The sequence below is a fragment of the Rousettus aegyptiacus genome, unplaced genomic scaffold (genome assembly GCF_014176215.1).
Source record: "Rousettus aegyptiacus isolate mRouAeg1 unplaced genomic scaffold, mRouAeg1.p scaffold_m13_p_9, whole genome shotgun sequence".
Lineage (NCBI taxonomy): Eukaryota > Metazoa > Chordata > Mammalia > Chiroptera > Pteropodidae > Rousettus > Rousettus aegyptiacus.
The window spans coordinates 3,718,959-3,744,058 of NW_023416312.1; the positions used below are offsets into that span (position 1 = coordinate 3,718,959).

Consider the following 25,100-nt stretch of genomic DNA (forward strand, 5'->3'; position numbering starts at 1 on the left):
TGGTCCCGCCTCCAGACCCAGACGGCCGTACGGGACTGGACAGCGCAGCGACGCGTCCGCCCGCCTTCCGGCATCACGCGACCGCCTCCACCTCCGCCCTTCCCTCTCTACCTCAGGGCCGGCCTGGCCCCTGATGAGATATTAGGACTGGCAGCTGTGCAAGTGGTGACAGCGACGGCAATCATGTCCACGCCCGCGGCCGTGGCCGAGGTAAGGAGTCGATCGCACCGCACCGTTGCCGGTCCCCTCCCCAGACCCTGAATATTCTCAGGCCGGGGGGCTGAGGGAAAGCAGGAAGGTGCACTTAGTGTCTAAGTGTCTCTTGTCTTCCTTCCAGAATAAAGCCAAGCTCATCTCTGAGACCCGACGGAGGTTCGAAGCTGAGTATGTGACAGGTGGGTACCCCGTTCTCGGTGTTAAGGCAGGTGTTCAATGAATGTCCTCAACTTTACTAGACTGTCTGCGGGTGTCTCTGTGAGTAGAGTTAGGGACTATTTCGACTTTCACATTGACAGTGCCATGCACGTTCCCCAAATTTTCCTCTTGTAACATGGCATGCACACTGCTCCAAGTGGGCAGATGATGTGTCCATTGCTTGCCAGAAGGTTAACGTAAGTTGGAAAGCAGTGAGTTTCTAGCATCCCGGGTTTAGGGAACTTGGAGGACACTTTCTAGGTCCATGGCACTGGTGACAATTTCTAACGAACAGTTCCTCTGCTAACCTTTTACCAAGCAGCAATCTCGGAAATAAACCTGGAAATTGCCCTAAGACTATTCACGTGTACTTAACTGGAGATCCAAATTCCTTGAATATTTTGCCTAATTCCACATCATACAACTCGATATGCTACCCACAGAATAGACCCTCCACAGTGCCGGAGCAAGTTTTTTTTTTTTAATTATTTTTCAATTACAATTCACACAATATTCTACTCTGCCATCTTGACCGGAAATCAAGCTCTTATCTTTTCATCCTACACTGTACCTAGCAAAGTACCTGAGTCCAGAATTGATTTATTGTTTGAACATTCTGGTTCCAGAATGTCACAGATACTTGAGTTGTCCAAGATTTGATGACTTAATTCTCATACAGTAACTTTTTTAAAACATACAGGATAATTTATTATAGATATTCTAATCCTGACCCTGCCACTTAATAGCTTATTTGTATTGTCTGAGCATGTTTCCATAGCTGTGAAATATGAATAATTAAGTTAGGAGGATTAAAGGAGCAAGCATATATCAAACTGTCTAGCATGGGGTTAGTATAGATTAGGCTCTTAATGAATATTTAGCCTCAAGAATTATTTTGGTTACTGTCAAAGGAGTTAAGCTTGACTTTAGTGCTAAGCAGACGTTCCCTGCGACTTTAGACCTCCCTAGATTATATACCAGTTGGTGACCTAAAATAAGGAAATCTGCTCCAAATAACATGCTCAGGAAATCTTTTCATCCCTCCTTGTCAATTTTCTTGACATCCCAAACTTTACACTAGAGTCGCAAAAGCACTTGAGTCACTTGCAGCCCAGAGAACTCGTTTCTAGTAATATTTCTTTACTGGAGCCAGCTATAGCTCTAAAATTTCTTTCTATACAATGTGACTCTTATAGCTACCTAGTTTATATTTTAAGTAACCTAGAACTTGACCGAATGAGCTGGTGTCTCCCCAGTAGTCTTTTACTTATACCCAAATGAGGAATCAAAATGTAGGAATCAAAATATAGTCGTAGAAATGTAGCAATAGACAAGATAAAGGTCATCTTGCTCCAACCTTATTTTTAAAATGAAGAAAGGTTAGAGAGATTCATTGATTTTCCCCAAATCCCTGGGGTTGGTGGCTAGGCCAGGGCTGGTGCTCAGGTCTTCTGAATTTCACTGTAGTAATTTGGCAGCACAATCCTGTTGAATTAGATAATTTCACTTCCCAGCTTGAAACCCTTCAATAACTTCCTCCTTTTAGAAAAATCCCAATTCTTTATGGTGACCTACAGTACAAGACCATGCATGCCCTAGTTCTTTCCCACCCCTCCTCTATCCTTATCTGTTTCTACTTTCTTAGTACAGATTTTATCACTGCCCACAGTAAGAAACATATAATATGTTGCAATCCAGTACAGGTGCATACAAAAAACTGAAACAAAAGTTTGTTAAAAGAATGCTTATTTTGAAAACCTGTGACTAACTCCCTGATGCAGTGACCCACAAAATTGTTATCACAATATACAAACATGACCCGCAGTTTGAAAAACGTGACCCAGCCACACTGCCTCTTTTATGTTCTTCAAACAAAGTCTGTTTTCATCTCGGGACCTTTTCATTTCTGTCTGCCTGGAAGGCTCTGGCCCAGGTAGTATGCATGGCCAGGTCCTTTTCTTTTTTCATCTTGGTTTAAATGTCTTAAGAGGCCTTTGCTGATTTATTAAATAGCCTCCCTATCTAGTTTATTTTGTCTCCTTTGCAGGTCTTACCATAACCCGTAATTATCTTGTTCATTTGTTTACTTACTCATTTCCTCCAGAAGAATGTATATATGTCTGAAGCAACCTGTGGACGTTGAGGGCAAGGTCAGACTCACCTCTGTATACCTAGCACAGTTCTCATCAGTACATACTCATTGATGAATACAGCATTGCTCAAATATATACATACAGAGATTAGTCTAAATTCGTTTAAAGAACTATCTTAACCGGCTTCCCTCCCCCACCAAAATCTAGCAAGGAGAAGCCCTCGCAATATGTCTCATAAAGACAAGCGTTATTTCTAAGTAGAGCGATGTATGGCATTAAGTATAGGGAGGGTTTTGTCTTTAAATATACACACTTGGGTATGTGCGAATGCACGTGGGTGGGTTATTTGCGCAGCCGTCGTAAATATTAAAGACTTGCATGGGAAAGGAAAATAAAAACCTTGGACTCTCTCCCCTTTAAGTTTCAGTTGTTTCCTAAAATATAGCATCAGGTAAATGTAGAATAGGAAGGTGATTAAAAGAGTTTTTTGATTTATATGTTCTCCAAGTTTACTTTTTAAAACTTAGCTCAGGTGTTTAGAACATCCACTTTCCCTCTTTCTCTTTCATTTCACCCTTCCTATTATCACATTAACAATATTTCCTTTCAGAAGGGGCTGGGGCAGACTTAAGTAATCTTGATGTTTTTGCTAAAGGAAAATATCTGCAAATATATCACTTTAAGCATTGGCTGTGATCCAAAAACTTCTGTGAGATAGATTCTTGGGAATTCCAAGCACATTTTTGTTTCCATAGAAATTAAGTTACTAATTATGGATAGATTTGTAGCTGACAAAAAGAATAAAATATAAGTCCATTATTGTTTCATGCATTATTAATGGTCCGTTTTTTCCTCGTTATTCCTGTGAGAAATTTTATCCAGAGTCTCAAATGAGTAACATTTCCTGTTCTCTCTTCCTCCTTGTGGCCAAAGCAAGAGACTAATCCCTTATGACAATAATTTATTCAGTTCCTCAAATAGCATGTGCTTAATTCTGGATAAGAGTGTCAATATTAGAGAAAAAGCTGAAGAAGGATAGAGCCCCTTCCTGAACTACTAGCATCGAGTAGAGGCTTTAAAGCAGAACTGTGAAAGGCAAATTATTTCAAGAGTAATAAGTGCTACAGTCATTTCTGTAAGAGTCAAAGACAAGGAAAAAGCACATGGTTGGGGTGGCTAGGTGAGCGCAGAGTCAGGAAAAAAAAATCACAGAATAAAATGGTGTTTCTCATGGACTTTGGAAAATGGTGGAACTCGTCCAATTGAAGAATGTGATCCAGGCAGATCCAATAATGTGAGCGGGCCGTAGGAAGTCCACTTCGAGGACCCTATGGAGGGTAAACACACGTGGCTCAGAACAGTGGCACTGAAGTGTAGAGAGCCTGGGACACCCAAGCGCAGCCTTTGCGCTTTAGTGAGTTTGGAGAGCTATTGAGAGTTTTGTGGGCTTTATTATTTCAGGTTTGTTTTCTGACTTTACCAATATATGAATACACGTAAATGAATTTGGGTGATACCAAAAGCATCTGAGGAATCCCCCATAAGCTCAACATCCAGAGATGGCTCTGCTAACAATGGACGCTTTTTTTTTCTGGTCTTTTTTCTATGCATTTAAAAAAAAACATAGTTAAAAGACCATTTTGTATGTAATTTTGTGTTGCATTGTTTTTTACTGACATGATCTTATTTCTCAGTATTTATGAAGTAAGCAACATTTCATATTACCATTTTTATTTAGTTCTCTGAATAAAAGACAGTTTTCTTTTAAATGTTCCTTTTTGGACATTGAGATTCAATTTCTTGTTAATAGAAAATTAGGTGCAGATTATTTCCTTGACTTGTGTCTAAACATAGAATTACTAGTTTTAACAGTGTTTTTAAGACACTTTATTTCATGTGTGTGCTAAACGTTCCTTTCTAGAAGTTGCACTAGCATTCATGAAAGTTAGTGTCACCCCAGCCCTACCCATATTGTCGTCAGCTCTTTGTTTTAGTTTGCATTTGATCACTAATGAGAGTAAACTACTCTTCATATGTTTACGTCCATTTGCAGTTTAATTTTTTTTTCATTAGTATGACTTTATAATTGGTTTGGGCTTTTCTTATATCATTTTAATTTTTTGAATGTATTTTAACTTACCCTTTTGTGGTTTCTTCCATTGCTGTTAAATTTTCTCTCATCCAGTAACTTGTTCTAGTCCCTTAATTTTTTTTTCTGTCTCGGTTTATTATTTTTTAATTTAGAAATATGTGTACGAAATGTATGAAACATGAATAAACACCCACGTACTCAACAGGCAGCCAAAGAAATAGAACCTCCTGTTTCTGCTCATTCTGCATTTGTTGCTGTCACTCATTCTCCTGCTTTTCATTAGTTTTACTACCTAAGATTTGTTCCTCTCCAGTACACCTACTAAGTTTACCTCTTTCTAAACTTTAAATAAAAGCTGAATATTTTTTCCATGACTTGCTTCTATTCCTCAAGAGTCATTCATATTGTCAAATATAACCGTGCTGTAATTGATTCCTTTTTATGGCTCTGTAGTAGTTCACGGAATGAGTATGCCAGATGATGAGTTTGGGGTTATTTTTAGGTCTTACTGTTCTGTACAGCGCTACTGTGAACATTTCTTATGTATATCTGGTGCCTACACTTTCTCTAAGGCAGTGGTTCTCAAAGTTCATCCAGGAACTGTCTGTAGTTCCTTGAGCCCATTTTAAGGTATTAGAGAGCAAAACTATTTTCATGACACTAAAACATCATTTTCCTTTTTTGTCATTCTCTCGCAAGCATACAGTGTTTTCCATGGGTTGCACAGCATGTGATGATGTCATTGCTCTGACTACCAATAAATATAACCCGTATAAACAAAAAAGTTCCTTGAGGCCCTCAGTTATTTTTAAGAATGTAAAAGGGGGCCTGAGACTAAAATTTGAGAACTGCTGCTCCAGGGTTTGTACCCAACAGTGAAATGGGCAGGTTGTAGAATAGGCAAGTGTTCAGCTTTACATGTTCAACGTTACTAGGTAATGCCAAACTGTTTCCCAAAATGATTGTACCAGTTTTCATTTTAACCAGCAGTATCTGAGTGTTCTTGTTATTTCCACATCCTAAATTTGGCAGATTTTTTTTAATTTTTGCCTATCTGCTGAGGTTGTTGGAGTATCTCATTGTGGTTTTAATTTGCCCTGGAGTACCACCAGCAAGATTAAGCACTTCTTCATATCTCTATGAGCTATTTCATTTCCACTTCTGTGAAAATCACTTCTTCAGACTTTTCTTGGCCCTTTGTTCCTCCATATAAATTACAGTATCAACTTATCATGTTTCTAAAAAAAAAAAAAAAAACCAGCCATTTTGAGTGGAATCATGTTAAATCATCAGTTCAATTTTGGGAGACTTGACATTGTCATGGTTGAGTCTTCTTATCCAAGAACCCGGTATATCTTTCTACCTGCTAAATTCTTTCTTGTTGAAAGATTTATAATTTTCAACATAAAAGTTAACCTATTTTTGTTAATTTATTCCCAGATACTTTACAGGTTTGTTTTTTTTTTAATTTAAGTTTTTAAAATATCGTTTGTATGGTATCCTTTAAAAATTTATTTTCTGATTGTTGCTGGTTTATAGAAAGTGCATTTGATTTTTTTTACATTAATATTGAATTCAGAAACCTCACTCTTATTAATTCTGATGATACATCTCTTAGTTTGGGATTAGTTTGGGATTTCTACATAGACAGACAATAATATCACCTTGAAATGACATTGTTTTTTTTAACTTTCCAATTCTTACGTCTTTCAGTGCTTTTACTTTACACTGGCTGGGACCTTTGGAACAGTTTTGAGTAGAAGCAGTGATAAAAGCTTGTCTTCTTTCTAATCTTTGGAAGATAGCCCCGAGCATGTCACCATTAAGTATGGTCTCTGTAGGGATCCTTTATCGAAATGAAGATGTTTCCTTCTCTTCCTGATTTGCTACTCTGGGTTTTTCTTTCTTGTTTTGTTCCTATCACAATTGATGGTTGAATTTCACTAAATGCATTTTCTTTACCTATTGAACACAGTTAATGTGTCTGAAAAGCTTTCCGCTTGATGTTTTTCTTTTAATCTGTAAGTATGGTAGATTATATTAATCAGGTTTTTAAAATTTATTGGTGGATTCAGTTAACTAACATTTTATTTAGGAGTTTTGCTCTTATATTCACAAATTGCCTGTAATTTTCTTTTTTGTAGTTTTCTTGTGCACTTTTGACATCAAGATTATGCAGTTTTCATATAATGAGTTAGGAATATTTCCTGAAAGATACGGTCATTGTGTAGTTCTAACCTGATTCCTCATAGTCACCCCTCCCCGTAATTTATTATTATAGTTTTTGTATCCTTGTTTACTTACTAAATGTTTACTAATATCTCTATTTACCATTCCTTTTTGAGTTTCAGATCTTATATCTAGAATCATTACCATTTGATCTAAAGTATAACCTTTAGATTTTCCCTTGGTGGTAAACTTTAATTTTGAAACAGTATTTTGTCTTTTTTAATTAAGCAATTAACCTTGAGGAATGCCTTCATTTTATTAAATTAAAGGAGGCAAAGTGGTTAGAGAAGTAGAAGAACCAGGGAACTTTAGTATCATAGAGAATCTCAGAATTTCAAGGACAGGAAGATGAACAGCGAATGGAAGGAACCCTGTAGGTAAAGGGCACATTATCAACTGGAAGTACCTGTTTATTATCTCTGGAAAGGAAAGGTGGAAAGAAAGTGACTTTTAAAGTATAACTACAATATTGGTTATTTTACATAAGCTCTCTAGATTATGAACCACCCAGGGGATCAGCTCATGCTTTATTCATCTTCGCATCTGTAATACCTAGCTCTCTTTGGAGCTAGCATGTGGTAGGTGATCATAAATTAGTCCTCACAACTAATGTGTTGCAGACAGATAAATTTGTCATGATCAGAAGAAGAAAGGATCATAAGAATTTCTTCATTTTTGTCATGTTTAAAAATATCAAGCTTCCGCTATAGAGAATATAAGACTAACTTCACATAGAGACTTGAATGATGTATTTGTGATGAGATAGAGAACTGGTAGACCTGCTTTTTTTAAATCTTTATTTTCAGTAATTACTTATCAGTGCCTGGTAAATATTTATTTTGACTCATCTCTGTAAGTTGTTGATACCTATCCTTATATACAATATGCAATTTTAAAGAGCCTGTTACTAGAAATATTCTCACTTCTAGGATGTCAGTTTGTCTTTAGGCATTTGTCAATTGAAAAGCTTGCATGACGAGAGTGGTCTCTTTACCAAATCTGTGTCGTTACCAAAAACTTAAACTCTGACAAGAATTTTGGTTTGATTACATCTCTAGGAAGTGGAGTAGAGTTCAAAGAAATACATAAGAAAAAATTCCCCCTGCAGCCATTTCACAAGGAATTGGAAGACAAAAATTGCTTCTTTTCAATCTAAACTATCTTTGGCTGAATTTGTTGACTACAGATATTTGGCATATGTGTATAGAACTTTTTTGATATTAGTTACTTTACATTTACTAGTTGGGCCATGATTTGCAAAAGCTTTTCTTTTCCCATTATAGTGCTATATATTCACAACTGACATAGGACATTCATAGATAATTTTTAAGGTTTTATACAGGCACTCTATACCCAGATTGTTGGAGGGGAAAAAAAAACATAAAAATATGTAAGAGAAAACAAAAGACATAAGAAACCCCATATACATTTAATAAGACTTCCAGAAGGAAAAAAAAATAGAGGCAGTTCTATTTGAAGATACAATAGTTGATACTTTTTCAGAGTTTATAAAACACATCAAATCCTCAGGTTAAAGAGGCATAACAAGATCTGAGCATCGTAAAGAAAAAGAAATGAATCCCTAGGCACATCATAGTGAAACTGAGAACACCAAGGACAAAGGAAAAAATCTAACAACCGCTGAGAAATGACAGATGATCTACAAAGGAATAAATATCAGACCCATACTTGATTTCTTATCCGCAACAGTTAATGCCAGGAAACAGTGAAATAATTTTCTGAAAGTGCCAAGGTAAATAACTGGCCATTTAGAATATTTAGTCAAAATTGAAAGTAAAATTTTTCAAGAATACAAAGTTTGACGGTCCACTGCTAATAAAAAAAAATCGATTAGACTACTTCACTACTAAGTAAATAGAACCCAAGAGGAAGCAGAGGGATGCGAGGAGCAGTGAAAAGCAAAGAGATTGGGAAGCAAATCAGTAAAGAAACAATCTAAATATTAATAGTAAAAATAAGTTAATGATAGGAATAGGGGAGACTGAGGTAAAACATTGTGTAAGAACTCGTTCAGAAGGATAGAGATACTAACTGTAGATTTTGTCATCTAAGTGTGAATATTTGAAGTTAGGGTAACCACTGAGAGACAGAAAGAAAATATTTAATTTCCAAACCAGTGGAGAAATGAAAAAGAGAATGAAGAAAAACATCATCTCTCTAGCAGGAGACAAGAAAAAAGGAAAAAAGCAGCATAGTAACTAGAGTACAGAGTAAAACAGCAGGAAAAAAATCCAACTTTATTAATAGCACAAATAGAAATAAATATATACTTCCCATCAGAGTAGATTTTTAAAATCTTAATTGTGTGCTGCTTATGAGACTAACTTAATATAAATTAATTTTGAAAGGCTGAAAATAAAGAAATGGAGAAAGATGCATATAAAACAAATTTTAACCAAAAGTATTCCTGTGTTAGGTGTACTTTCATTAGACAAAATACTTAGGGTGAAAAAAATACATATAAAAAGGGATGCTGCTGGTGATAAAAGGAACCCTGAAAAAGTAATTAGAAACTAACAATATGGTCTATGGCCATGCCACGCTGAACAAGCCCAGTCTTGTCTGATCTCAAAAGCTAAGCAATCAGGTCTGGTTAGTACTTGGATGGGAGACCACCTAGGAAGACCAGGTGCTGTAGCCGTAAAAAATAAAAAAACAATTGTAAGCTGACAAGGTCCTTGCAATCGGTGAGGTTAACCAAGGGTTGCCGCGCCTAAAAAATAATAATTAATAAATGAAATATAAATATCTAAAATAATCAAGCAAAAGCCTCCAGAATTATATGGAAAACTAAAGAAATCCACAAACATATTGAATGATTTTAACGAATTTCTTTCAGAAATAAACAGAACAAGCAAGAAATCCTTAAGATTTTAGATTTAAATAGCACAATGAATAAAGTTGATACTAGATATGTGCGTATGTGTGTGTATGTATGAGTGTATAGACTCTCCTACCCAACAAATAGAGAATATATACTTTGAATATATATTTGTTCTCCTGGAGCTTTTGCAAACATTCACCACGTATTAAGTCATAAAAGAAGTCTCAGAAATTCCAAAGCAGCTCGATCATACAGACCATATTCTCAGACCATTAATCGACTGTATTAAAAGTCACAATAAACAATTACTTAAAAACAAATCAAGTCTTAAGCAACTAAAACGACACACCTCTAAATAACCCAGAGGTTAACAGCTTCATTACAAAAACTTAAAGCTGAACAATAACAAAACATCTATGGTCTTACATACATTCATTAGAAAATAAGGCACTAATAAAAATCAGCTAAAAATTCAATTCGCTACAAAGTGAACATGAGTAAATACAGAGAAAGTGGAAGGAAATAAGAACAGATATTCGTGGTGTGGGGAAAAAAGAGTAGGTGTAATAAACATAAGCTGGTGTTTTGAAAGGACTAATAAACAAAAACGTAGGATGAGACAGATTTTTAAAATCATAAGAGACTGCAATGACTAGCTTTATCACAGTAAGTTAATAAACTTAGATTAAACGTAAAACTTTCTAGAGAAAAGAAAAATCCATCTAAAATTGTCTCAACCATTAGTAAAAAACCTAAATAGATCAGTGACTATTAAAGAATTGAATTGGTAGTCACAGATCTCCTGCCATTCTCTCCAACCCCCGTAAAGATGCACCTGAACACATAAGGCAAAAGCAGCTTCGCACGTCCCAGGAATGCAAAGGTGATTCATAATCAGAAAATGCAGCAGGGGAATTTGCTACATTAACATAATGCTCCTCAATGAAATGTTTGAACAGGTACAGTTCAACCATCAAAACTACAAAAAGATAAACATTGAGAAGTGTCTTTAGTCTCCTGCTCTCCTGTACTTCATCACTCCCTTCTCCTCCTCCTTTAGGTAACCATATTTGTTTGTTTCCTTTTTCTATATTTATTTAAGTCAATATAAACGTATATGCATTAACCAACTTGAGAGAAAGTGTTTATTTCAATAGAGAGAAATCACACTGACAATAATTCAACTTTATGAAAAAGCAAACAAAACTTTGAGCAAACATGGAAAACTTTAACTGTGTTATCTTCTAAAAACTTATAACAAATGTCACATTTAATTGTGAAACTTCAAAATAATTCCCATAGTCAGAAAAAAAAAGACAGTGATACAGTGTAGAAAATAATCTAGTTATCAGTATGGCAAGGAAAATAATACGTATGAAGTTTGCCAATCTTGTCATTCGTTGCTTCATGAGAGCAACACAGAAATCTCTAAGCTGCCTACAAATCTAACGAAAGAAATGTACTTTTATGTTATGAATGAACATTGAAAGAAAACCTGCATAGATGAGCAGAGTGATATATCATCTAAGATAGTATGTCTTTTACATATCCAGCATATGAATCCATCTCTTGAAAGACCCGGAGCTGAAGCAGAAAGCACTGCCCCTCTCTACACCAAAGGGAAGTCAGCAAAGTCCTGTTTTCGAACAGCCCTCGAGCTAAGAATGTTTTTTTATGTTTAAAGGGTAACTAAAACAACAACAACGAGAAATCAGCAACGGAGATCCTATGGGTCCTTCAAAATCCAGAATGTTTAGGTATTTACCATCTAGCCCTATACAGAAAGTTTGCCAACCCCTGCAGTAAACCAGCAGTTCTCGAAGTGTGGTCCCTGGACCAACAACAGCAGCATCAACATCCTGTAGGAACTTGTTACAAATGCAGATTCTTGGATCCCACCCGTGATTTTGACACTCTAAGGGTGGGACCCAATCTCTGAACAAGCCCTCCTGGTGATTTTGATGCTTGCTGTATTTTGAGAATCACTGCCATAGGCCAGCGGCTTAATCCCATCAAAGACGTGGAGATTCAGGTTAAGTTAATAACTGATCTCTGATTTTGTTATCAGAATACTTTTGTATTTTTTTCAAACTTTATCTGAATTCTAGGCACACTTATAATAACTACAATATACTTCCAAGATTTTCTCAGCTGATTAATAGGTCAGTTAGAATTAAGTCTTCTATTCATGGGTAGCACTCTTATTAATCTAATATGAATAAAATTTACTCGCATAGTGTTTAACATTTTCAAAGTGTCCTTGATCTTCATGAGACTGTGGGTATGGGAACCTTATCTATCTCCATTTTACAGAGAAGAAAATCAGACCAAGTGACTTGCTCAGTCTCCCTCTACATAGGAACATGGGTCTTCTGAGTCCATCCCTCTGTCCTGTGTCCCGAATCTGGTTAGAAATCTTTTCATATGTGTTTACCTTAAAAAACAGTTTCTGCCCTGTTGGGTAATTTCACCAGCCACCAGGTACAAAACAAAAAAGAAATGTTAATAAAGAAACTTTTATGAGTATCAATTGTATTCTCTATGTTGCCGCATTTTTCAGAGCGTATACTTGACAAACAGTGTGAAGCGGATATCATGTCTGTGTGCGTGCATGCACAAGAGAGAGATTAAAAAGCTGAGAGACATCTTTATCCTGATCCAGAGGTGAATCACCGTTTAATTATTTCTCAGCCAAATTATGAACTTTGCAATGCGTTTAGTGGTGATACACTGTATGAATATAAAACCAATTTACAGAGCGAAATTCATATAAGAACAAATAGTAGGAAAAAACAATGAAGCACAGGTGTGCTAACAGTTCCCTAAGGTTTCTTAACAGAGGAGTAGCTGAAATGAGCTTTGAGCTATTTTGAAGAAATGCAAGGCTGAGTCTTAGAAATGCACCACTTGAGATTGCTGGCCTGTGATGAAGTTTTCACTGGTCCACAGCCAGATTAAATAAGGACACTGTATTATGAAAGTATACATACATTATTGGCATATAAAACTGTCAGATGAACTCAAAAAGTCTGAAGACTTTGGCTAAAAATAAATGAGAGATTCGTTCAAGCACTTTAGAGTGTGCAAACTGGGAACATAGCTAGGCAAAAACTCAGAAGTGTTACAAAGAAAAAAAAAGAAAAGATGAGAGTTCTTAAAAGTCCCGTCCTTGAGAAGAATCAGCCCTGCGTTCTTAGCCCTAGGACTGGTGCCAGTTATCAGTCAGAAGTCAGGCAGTCTGGATGATGGATGCCAGGTGGTCCAGAAGATGGGCACCAGGAGATCTGGTCACATCTGGTGGTCTAGATATGCGAGTCCCTCAGCAGGAGCTTATATGGAGGTCCAGGCATTGACACCGGACTGGAAAGTTCAAAGTTTTAAGTTCCCAGGCTAGTTAAAACAAGAATAGAATCATTTCTTCATGCCTCAACCTACTCGATTTTAGCAATTTAGCAGCTTGACTATAGTGACTCCAATTTATTTATTCCTCAAAACTAATCTCTTCCTAATCTCTATGAGGTAAAGTCTTTCAAAATGGTGCCCTGGGTAGGTTTATAGGGGTAGTGCATGTGCACACAAGTATGTTTTACATCTTTAGCTTCTCATAACACCTGGACTTACCTAAGGACTAGTTTTCTGAAAAATCCCTAAAACTTGAGTGTTCAGTTGTGTGGCAGCTGTATTTGAAAGCAGCAAATTGTTTTGTCCTAAGCACTGTTATTATTACACTTGGCCTTGTGGTCCCAGGCCAAGTTTTCCTTCCCTTGAATGCTCACTGTTTTTCTTTCTCATTCTCTCTTCCCTGTCCTCCCCCTCAGCCCTCTTCTGCCCCCACTTTTCTCCTGCCTCTCTCCCTCCACCCCAAGATCCCCTCCCCAGTTCTTTCCTTAGTCTTTTCCACCATTTTCACTCCTATCTAGGGGTGAATGTTTAACAGGTATTTCATATGTAAGTACATGTTTTATTAATCCCAATATTAATTTTAATATAGATCTCTAATTTCAAAGATCTGCATTCCTAAAAGCTATCCAAGAGCAGTCAGGTTTAAATTTCTTAATAACATCATGTACTGTCTTATTTACAGTATCCTTAGTGGTAAATACCAGCAGTGGTAGTGATAATGAAAATAACAATGTTTTATTCTTATGGCTAAATAGTTATTGAGTTGTTACCACCTGCCATATATTGTTCTAAGTGGTCCTCAGAGTTCAGACGCCCAGGACTCTTTACAGGAGCCAGTGTGGTCAAAACTGTTTTCCTGATAATACTAAGAAACCACTTGCCTTTTTCACCCTGTCGACATTTGTACCCATTACACAGAAGCATTGGTGGATGGAACTGCTCACTCTGCAGCCTGAATCAAGGCTAGTAGTCACTGTAGTCTTCATCATTGGTTCTCTCAGTTTAAAATAAAAAGCTGATTTTATTTTAGAAAGCCTCTGATGAAACAGTGAATTTTATTAAATGTTGACCCTTGAGTAACATCGTTTTTTAATGTTGTGTGTGACAAAATTGGGAAGTATGCGTTAAAAACTTCTCCATGTTTGAGTTGCCAGCTGAATGAGTCACTTTTTTATAGACCACCACTTTTATTTGAAAGAACAACTGGCAAGTAAACTGTTATTCAGACTTAGGTATTTGGCAGGAATTTTCTTGAAAATGAAGTCAGCCTGTAATTTCAAGGAAAACGCCATATTGGTCCAGAGGAGAGGACCGCCAGGAGGCAAAATGGATGACGCTTCTTCAGGGGTCAGGTGTTCCCAGGGCTCTCTTGATGCTAAACAGTGTAAACTTTTCTATCCAACACATGTTTTTTTCCTAAGGTAACACTCTATACATGCGTGGTGTATGGCCTCGTATTTTATAGTGCTCTAAACTTTCAAGTACTTCCACATATACCTTTTCATCTGATCCTTACATAATCCCGTGAGTATCTAAAGCAGCTTAAAGATTAGGAAATTGAGATTCAAAGAAGATAATTCTCTGAATGCACTTTATATTATCCTGCCCTTCAGGCGATTATCTCTGAGGGTCTGAAATAAGGCTGAGTGAACGGAGAGGAGATAGAATCTATAAAACTTGGCAACTAACTAGATGCAAAAAAGAAAAAAAGACAAAGCGGAAATGAAAGAGCCAGAGAATTTTCTGAAGTTTCTTGCCAGGGTGCCTGGGAGGGTTACCATTAACAAAGAAAATAAAAATAGAGAAGGAACAGATCCAGTCAACAAAAGTTTCCTAAAGGCCTTTTCATCGGCACTACTGTAATCTGCTTCACTACTGTAATCTGCTTCGGAGGATTCTTAGACAGGATAGACCTTGCTATTAGGGTCTCTACATGAGAAGCTATGCTTTGCGTGTCAATGACTCTGATTCAAAGGGGGAAATGCTAAGTGCCTTAAGAAAGGCTTAGTTCAAGTCCTGTAGCCGTTCACAACTGGGAAGGAATGACTTCTGGACTCGGGAAATTTTATGGAAGAGGAAGCATTTGAAGGGGTCTTGCAGAATGTAGAATTTGGATGTGCAGAGGTGGTTGTAGGGAGACAGGGAAAGTTCAATGACAGAAAAATAGAGCAGGGCGTGGAATATCAAGGATAGAGGTTGATAAGAACATAGCTTGTGGGTAGGCAGATAAATGATTTGGAAAGCAATTATTCCGATAAATTATAGGTGATGTTAACTGCTGCATGCATGGTCAGTTTTCCATTTTGTATTTTCATTTTTTTAAATGACACTTGTCAAAAAAGTGTCTTTAAGTACAACTTAATTCTTTTACATATCAAGTTTCATTTTTCATCGACTAGGGTAAGGATCTCAAGTTCAGATAACATAATTGAACTTCCCAGATGTTGGTTTATAGTTTTAGAGAGTCTGCAAAATATTTGACTATGGTCTTATTTTTTAAATCTATGGTGGCTTTAAGTTATCTGCAGTCTTTAGATAACTTAATCTCCTCGCACTTAGAAATTCCATCAGTCCTTGAAATCGCATTTTCATCTGAACTGCATCCCTGAGTCTATCTTCAAAAAGCTTAGCTTTGTCTTCCAGGTCTTTGTTCTCCTTTGACATTAGCTTTTGTTATTATTCACTGCATTATGTGTCTGACTTGGATATTTATTACTGTTTTTCCCCTAGAAAAGCCAGATAAATACGATCCACGTGATGTTGAAAGGCTACAACAAGATGATAATTGGGTTGAAAATTACTTATTCTGGAGACACGATGCTGTAGATGAAACACTGAAGATGCTCGATGAGAGTTTTCAGTGGAGGAAAGAAATAGCCGTCAATGGTAAGCTGTTCGATTTAACCCTCACAGTCTACTATCCCCTTCATAAATGTTACTGTTTCACATTAATCTAATAGTGTATTTTCAAGTATCCTCGACAATCATCATAAACACCAGAATATAAAGCTTTATACAGACCCAGTAACATTTTGAAAGGAATGTCATATGAATAAGTCTTAAAAGTTGGATCATTCATAAGGAAATGAGATCACCAGGGAATAGAATCACGCTCCGTTCATCACACACAGCAGTGTCTCCTAAACTGTGCTTTTTTACTTTGGTACCATTAAACAATAGCAAGACAGCATCAGCATCTTCACTATTAGGACTAGAGATAGGGAGAAACTACTTGCCTGTTTTTCTCAGTTGTTGCCTTATGTCTTTATTCCCAGAGTTCCTTGTTCCATATAGGATTAACGAATGGAGGTCCCCCAAAAGCAGGCTGATTCCCAAGGATGCCTATGGCAGCCTTCTTTTAATGGCTTAATTTCAAGGCCCACTTTAAAAACGAAATTTTCTCCAGAAAAGAGGGTTGGAAATCTTAGCGGGTTTTAGAATAGTCTTCAAGTATATAAAGAAATCTTCCCAGAAGAGGATACTCATTATCTCTCTCCTTCTGAAAATATAACGAACTGGTATAACTACTGCTTTTGATGAGGTATAAAGAATTTCCTGACCTTGAAGATTATAAACTCTAGAGTGAGTCTAGAGACTTAATACAAAGTAGTCAACGAATAAATCCAGAGCATTCATCCTCCCCAGGCCACGCACTTGTAGAAGACATCCATCAGAAGGGGCGTATTTAAGAAACAATTTGATTGGAAATGTAAAAAAAACTATATAGGTAATTTCGACAAACAGTGAAAGCACTTATTGATCATGCAAAGTAATATAAATCTGATATTTCTAAATCACTTAAGTACAAAATTAATGTTTAAACAGTAGTGTTTTCTTAAATAGAATTGCTTGTTTCCAGCAGCAGACAGCAGAAATATGATACAAGGGGATGGGGAAAGATAAAGAAATCTTGGAAAGTTCTTGGGGAACTACTCGTGAAGGGAACAAAAGCCTTGCCACGTGCTGCCTTGCTTCTGTTGGTTCTCAGCCTCGCTAGAGACAGGACAGGCCCTTTTGGTTCTTCCTGCTAAAAAGGAGCTGGCATTGTTCTTTAAGTGTTTTCCACTTGCTCCAAGTTTACAAAATGTATTAGACTCCACTGCACATCAAACTTTGTGGGAAAATATCATTTTTCAAAAGAAGCCATAGTGATTTCTTTCATTAATTCTGAAGCTGTAATGTGTGTGTTTGCAGGCACGTTCTCTTGAAATTGTCCAACAGTGATACTATTTGTCTGCAAGTCATTATTTGAAACACAACCAGACATAGAAATGTGTCTCCATAAACAATGGCTGAAGCATCAAAGAGCAACAGTTTTTTTCCCATTTTTCTCATCTATGTCTTTATGCAGTTTGTTTACTTAGTAAGAAACACCATTATTTACTGGAATCTATCCAGATGTTTAAATAAGCTTTATCTTTTTTTGTATCAGAGCTACATAACATTAACCTTTACATTATGTTTTCTTTTTTAAAAAATAGGCTCCTAAGTCACAATTACTCATCAGTTTATTACTTTTTAGATCTGACTGAATCCTCCATTCCCAGATGGTTATTCGAAATCGGTGGTATTTATCTCCACGGTTATGACAAAGAAGGCAACAAGTTGTGTAAGTATATTTACATGCTGGCTTGTCAAGATTTTGCGATGTACTTATCTCAACAGAATTAGTAATAGGCAGCACTTTCTCCATAAGTAGCACACGGCGAGTTTCCTGCAGTTGGGGATTGTTCGAGCCATCCTGACCGAGCATCATACATAGACTTACTAGTTGTACTACTGTTTACGTTATAAGAAACCAGGCAGCAAAGGCAAATGCTGCATCCTCTAAAGCAGCTAAAATAATGTAATCCAGAGTCTCTATCTTCTTTCTAATTTGACTGTCATATTAAACTTCAACCCAGCACTTTTATGGAAAATCTTTTTTGACGGCCCCCTAAGGGTTGGATCCATGGACATTTTTCAAGTTCCCCAGTCTCCTCCCCTCCACCTCTCGTGAATCTGTGTGATAGCTGATGGCGGGAGGAACGGTACCCCTCCTCCCCGCCGCCTTCCCAGTGATTTGCTTCTCTCCCCATTGCCCAAACTCCAGCTTGGTGTTTTTATTTTTACCAAGGCTGAGGCTCCACAGGAGTGTCAGAGCGCCATCCTGAGCAGATGTCCTGCCAAGTGAGCTTACTGCACGGGCAGCGCGCACTTTGCCCTCGGTGGCATGTGGTCTGTTCCTGTCGCTGGCTCCTTCTCCTCAGCCTTTGCACATTTCTCTTTCTGCCTGTCCCTTAAAAATGCTTCCCCAGCTTCGTTCCTTTCTTGGCCTCTTACTTTCTACCTGATACAGTCTCCTTGGGTGATCTCAAATAGCATGACAGCTTCGGCTTCCTCCCCCCGCCAAACGGCAGAGAGCCCACACCGTCCCCAGGCCACATGCACGTACATGCCCAGCTGCCCACTGACTGGCGCTACCAGATTGATTGCCAGTCGGCCGCCGTCAACACAACACACAGCTGAACATCCACGTCCCGCCACCTGCTCTGTCGAGCTCAGGCCAGCAGCCATTGGCTCTTCCCTCTGACGCAGCTTCAAGTAGCCCCTCTCGATTTTCGCCAGCACTTCCTCACTTCAATCCCTCACTGTCCCCGCACCCCGAGTCCCTTCCCGGGGCATCGCCTGTTGGGTTTCCCTCCTCTGCCTCTTCCCATCTCCTCTCTATGCTGCTGCCTGAGAGATGTTGTAAATAGGAAAATCGAAACGCCTTAGCATTGCAGTCAGAGTCCTTGAAGCCCAGCCTTGTCTGTTTAGCTTCTCCTCTCATCAGTCATCACATTTTGTCCTAGCTGCCACCGCTCTGAATGGTTTGCCACACTCCACCCACACGCACGACACCTGTTCACACCTCCACAGCGCCTCTGTCCACGCTTTTCCTCTGGAAGGAACATTTTTTTCTAGTGCTTGACAGAACCAACGGCTTTCTTTTCATTAAGCACAGTGAACAGTACTCTTAGGTTATTACCAAATACTGTTTGTTCACCCATATTCTTTTCCACCTTACTTGCGAAATTTATTTCCTAAAGGGACAAAAATAGTTTACCTTTCAGCTACTCTTTAAGGCTCCCAAGTGCACACTATTTCTCATTTTAAAGAAGAGACATGTTTAATCTGACAAAATGAATAAGAGAAGAAAAAAGGATAAGTATCAAATAATATTATAATGCCATAAACATTTTTCTTATTTTTATCTTATGTTCTGCTGAAAGTCTGGATCAGGGTGAAGTATCATATAAAAGACCCTAAAACGATATTGGACAAAAAGAAGCTAATCGCATTCTGGTTGGAACGGTATGCTAAGAGAGAAAATGGGAAACCCATAACAGTGATGCTTGACCTGTCAGAAACTGGAATAAATAGCATAGTAAGTATTTTTCTTTAATTCTAAATCATTGTTTGTCATGCTGTCCTCCTCAACCAAATATTCATATAAAATCGAGTTAAATTATGTTTGGGATTTATCCCCTTCCATGTTGTGAGCAAAGTCAAACATGGAAGACGATCTGCAAAGAAATAAATTTGCTTCAGTAGATTTCCTAGAAATGTTCATCGTCTGATAAATGGGATATAGTGGTAGGACGTGGAGGCCAGCAGGCTATTGAGTAGATGAGGTTAACCGTGAATTTGTCTGTCGAAGCTCATATCCTAACAGTACCTAACCCTGTGCCTGACACAGCATAATGCACTCAGCAAATATTAAAGAAAGTAACGTTTGCTCTCTGTCATACCATTAGATTTATACCACGTTTTATAGTTGTGGGGCGTTGCCTGAGTTTTATACATTCAGCACTTCATGATTTTGTTGGGGTTTGTGTTTGCTTGTTTGGATTTTTGTTTGTTTGATTTGGTTAGCTTTTGCAAACCAGTTTTCTTCAGATGATTTTGCAAAGCTTCAAAAAAAATAAGACCTACCAGTCTTTAATTTGGGCCCCTGTGACCTTAATGCCAACTACAAACCTTCAGCAGCAATGGGGATCTGTAAGCACATTTATTAAGCTGTTGTTTCTTACATCAAACCTTGGCTAATTCTGGTAGCAGTGAAGTGGCATTTATTTGCACACTTGCCTGGGGTAGGGTTAAAACCTTTTTGAAAACCCACTTGGCAAAGTAGGTTAAGAATCTTAAAGTGTTTACATTCATATTCTTTGCCTGGTAACTAACTTCTGGAAATCTATACTAAAGAAAAAATCCTGAGTCCAGAAAAAGTGTTGTGTACCAAAATGTTTTTTTCAGAGTGTTATTTAAAATAGTGAAAAAGTAGGGGGGAAAAATGTATATATCCACACAGTGAAATGGTAAATTATGTTCCATCTAATTGATGGACTATATGTATTAGTGTTTAAAAGGAAGTTTAGTAATATTGGAAAATACCCTTTTTAATGAAAAAGGCAACAGGATTACATCACAGTAATACCTAGCCACCCCCCAAAGGAAACCTTAGACAGACAGACAGACAGACAGACATAAATAAAAACTAGAGAGAACTGCTAGAGAGAATGAGAGACGAGTTGTTTTGGGTGGTAGAACCACAGATTTTTCCTTATTTCCATATTTCTATTTATCTTTTAAGAGTCTGTTGCCCTGGATTTTTTCAATCTAGTTTCTGTGTCAATGAGTTTTAAATTACAGAGTAAATCATACTATGACCCAAATCTAAATCAAAATGCTTGGATAAATATTTCATAAAAATGAATCATGATTCTGTTATTTTTTATGTATAGTGATTTTCTAATTATTAACCCAGAATCATGAAAAGTAATTGTTAATGTTTTTTATCGCCATATAGGGACAGAGAATCAACTTGAACTGATTTTTTTCAAGCTACTTATATGCTACCTCATTATCTTTAATTTATAAATGAGGTTTATTTGCATTACTAAGTACTGAAATCATTGTTTTAAAATACTTGAAGCTTAATGAATTATTTTTATATATCAACCTCATGATTTGTAAAGTATTTAAGTTGGATCATAAAGATGTATACAGAATGTATACAGAAAGATGTATACAAGGTGAGACTCTTTAAAAATTATCTGTTAATTAGAGTTGGGCCACCAATTTGTCTGTAAGCTTTCAGCTGCCCACCTGAAAGAAATGGCATCATTGAAAATTATTCAGAGGCTATACTTTAGAACCAGTGTCTTGGGAGAAGTGTAAGTATTCCTGATACCTGAACCAGAGAGAAAAGTCTTTCATGGGTCCTCAAAGGGAGGACATTTTACAAGATAATAAATAGCGTCCTTGAAAGCATCCTCACAGAATGCAGACCAGTACTTTCCTGGAGCTCTTTAATGTAGTACCTACTAATAATATGTACACCAGTGGCAGCCTATGAGATCCACTTGAATCAGCAGTAACTTGGGATTTTATAAGCAAAGATATTCAATTACATAAAAGATGAATATTGGATGAAGACGTTTTTAGGCAGTCTCTGGGTGCCACAGACCATATACTAGGTAACCAAATTTATATATAAGTAGCTATTTGGAGATATTTGAATCTTACTTAACTATAAATTAGTAAGCTCTATGCACAGTGGATATAATGATTAGTCATAAAGGTATTATATACTAGGATTTATCCCATAATAAATGCCTACAATAGTTCAGAATACTTATTTTCAGTTTACTGGAGTTAAAGATGCTCTAACTCACATGCTAGGAATGACTTTACAGATTCTCATTTCTAGGACAACCCACCTTTCAATTGATGGATCTAAGTTTGCCTGGTTAGATAGATAGATGATAGACTGATAGATGGACGGATGAATGGATGGATAATAGATATCCTGCAGTTCTTATAAGATGGCTGATCAGGATTAGTAAATCAGCCTGTGGCTGTGGAATAACATAGAATGAAATGATCCATGTGAATCATAATCCTTATAACCTAATTTCATGTTGCTGTGTTCAAGGCAGTGGAACCAACCACACAGCTATGTTTATAAAGTCTCCCAGAAATGGAGTCAATGAACATTTGAATATAAACTAAGAAATTCTAATTCTAGGCCCCTAAATAAGAGTAAAGAAGCTAGAAACAAAATGGATATAGCAGGTCAATATGACCGGATTAACTTAGCTGTTATGGAAAAGATTAATGAAATATATTTTACTAAAGCTATTATGAGGTATAGAAATTAACTTTAAAAAGCAAATATACCAAAATTTACAAACATGTATTATCATTTCAAGTAGTCAGGTTGTGAACTGTACATTTGTTTCAATAATTTAATTGTTAAACAGATCTTTAGAATTTCTCTATGGGGACTGCTTTTAGGCCCATTTAGATCTATTTTAGGTCCATGTTACCTTAGCAGCCTGGGGCATCTCTAGTTTAAGGTAACATGAATGATGCTTAAGCTTCTTTCTGATTTAACTCACTTTTAGGACTGATTATTTTAAGTAGCTTAATGACTTAATAGCTTAATCCTTAGGAATATAGATATTTATATATGAGCTTTTTAAAAGACTTTAATAATTGTCTCATTTGTATTTAATAATTCATCACCTTTAGAAATGTGCGATTTAAAATTCTCAAATGTGGATATTCTAAAAGATTTGAACGTATAATCTTTATTTTAGGACATGGATTTTGTACGCTTTATCATCAACTGCTTTAAGGTTTATTACCCTAAATACCTATGTAAGTAACTTACTTCTTTATAAAAATATGATGTGTAAAAACTGTAGACAATGTCTGAGAATTGTGGAGTTTTATATTATTATAGTGTTTAATAGCTGAAACACTGTTTTCTGATAAAGAGCTTAAGTGTGTTCATAGACATTTCAGTGCATATCCTGGTAGGTACAGGGGAAATTTTTCATAAATAATCATTGTCCTTTACAATTAGTTTTAAGAGTTTAAGTTCTAAACTGTATGTGTATTACATACACACATACGCACATGGAGACATAAAAACATACTTATTTCCAAGATTATCCCATTTTTACTAATCTTTCAATTGAGAAATGCCTTTAAAATATTATATTGGAACTTCTTACATACAAAAACCAGATAAACAGTATTGATAAAGTGTACTCTATGATAAACAACACGCATACATATGGTACACTGTGTTACTCATCGCTATTTAAAAACTGTCATTGAAAACACTTGCTATCTTGTACTGCATGTGAATCTGGCATTTGAAGTTCCTTTGTTTTTAATTGTGATTATTTCATTTATTACCTGAACGAAGAACTCTTAATTAAATCTTATTCGGTTTTGATTTATTGGATTTATGTGATGATTTCCCCATGGAGAAATGGAGATGCCATACCACATAAACAAAGATTTTTTTACCTCAGTGGGTTGAAAGGGAGAAGCCAGGAGAGAGGCAACAGGGACTTCAGAAAATGGAAACTCTCAGGTCTGCTTGGGCGCACTCCTGGCAGATATCACAATTAGGGTCTTTTGGGACTTGTGACTCGGGTGACACTAAAGGCCTAAAATCCCTAAATCATCTTACTTTTGTATGCTTTTGCATTATTACTGTGAACTGAGGAATAGACAGAAAGCATTATGCATATCGAGGATCAGTGCCACCCCAGCCCTATGCTCTTAAGTCTCCAGAGAGTATTCACGAACGTTTCTAGTAAACGCAATGTCTGGTTTGGGGACCCTGTAGGACCTGCTGCTCCTCCTGAATTCTTACTGGATCTGACATGTACTCTGAGTTAATAACGTGTGCTGAGCAGTGCCAGCCAGTGGTCAGTTAGGGAATGTTATTAGCCTGTTTCTCTTATGTACACCATGAAAATAAAATAATCACTCATCAAAATATCTATTGCAATTTGTAAAGAACCATTAAATAGTATTATTACTTTATAAAACACATCCAAGATTTTTTTTGACAATACTAGTAATAAATGCATGGCTCAATATAAAGATTATTTGGAATATATTCATTCCAATAACTAGCGATAAGGAACTAGAGATATAGGTATATATTCTACCTATATAATGTAGTTTTGCTGACATTGAATTTTGTAGATTTTTAAATTTATTATGCTTTAAAATCTGTCATGAAATGTATACTATTTCTTAATATCTTGAGTACAAATCTTTTTAGACATATTCCAGACGAAGACTGAAGTATTAAGTAGCAGGTAGCTCTTTGCAGATACCTTCACATGTACTTCACTATCCTACGTTAACAGAATCATTCGAGGAGGCTTTCTGCTCAGAGAAGAGTGAAATTACATTTTGATTCTTCTGGAATGAAGAAAAAAAAAATGGATATCAAAAATCCCCCTGTGTGGTTTCTGGTTCTTACTCACAAATGTTAATATCTTCATCTAAGAATGCAAATAATACTTATGTATACTTTGGAATTATTGGCTTCCTAGAGCTCATAATATTAAGAAAAGTAGAACTAATTTTTGTTTCTTCAAACATGATGATTTATTAAACTGGTGGGGGCAACTTTGAGAGTGGCTTAACAATATAATCTCTAGAAAATTATAATTGAAACCATAAATTTGATGTTGAAATCATTTTCAAGTTCAGTGGACTTCAGCACTAATATGACATGCCACATCTCAAGACTCCACTTACCACTTAACTATTTTCTTTTGTACCTTTCTGCAAACAAGAGCAATAAACAAAAGAACAGGCTGCTTACCAAAGGACAACGATAGGGCATCATTCATTTCCCAGAAGCCACCCTCCTGAGTGGGACCCTCACCATTGTGGGTTTAGTGCTACCATTCACACTTCACTGACTTAGAACTGGGTCAGCTAGCTCAGTTTTTAGTAATATTTAGATCAACATTTTTTCTAGGTCAGGTATAAGTGATATTACTATACTGGTACTAAGTCACATTCAATGAATTTTTTTCATCTTTCAGCAAAAATAGTGATCTTTGATATGCCTTGGATAATGAATGGTGAGTATATTATTTATACTTCCTAAAATGAAATGCCTAATTTACTTTTATCTTTGCCGATTTAGCCATATTTCTGTGGTTGTTTAAAAAAA

The 25,100-nt window shown here is 36.7% G+C and overlaps 1 protein-coding gene across 1 annotated transcript in view; it reads left to right on the forward strand.

Moving 5' to 3' along the window:
- Positions 1–83: 83 nt before the first annotated feature.
- Positions 84–25,100, forward strand: part of MOSPD2 (motile sperm domain containing 2) — a 41,969-nt gene continuing 16,952 nt past the window's right edge. Inside the window, exons 1-7 of the mRNA XM_016119095.2 lie at positions 84–210; positions 338–395; positions 15,806–15,961; positions 17,598–17,684; positions 19,330–19,484; positions 22,702–22,762; positions 24,970–25,008. Coding sequence (XP_015974581.2) covers positions 184–210; positions 338–395; positions 15,806–15,961; positions 17,598–17,684; positions 19,330–19,484; positions 22,702–22,762; positions 24,970–25,008 — 583 coding nt within the window. The 5' untranslated portion in view covers positions 84–183. The remainder of the gene's footprint in view (positions 211–337; positions 396–15,805; positions 15,962–17,597; positions 17,685–19,329; positions 19,485–22,701; positions 22,763–24,969; positions 25,009–25,100) is intronic.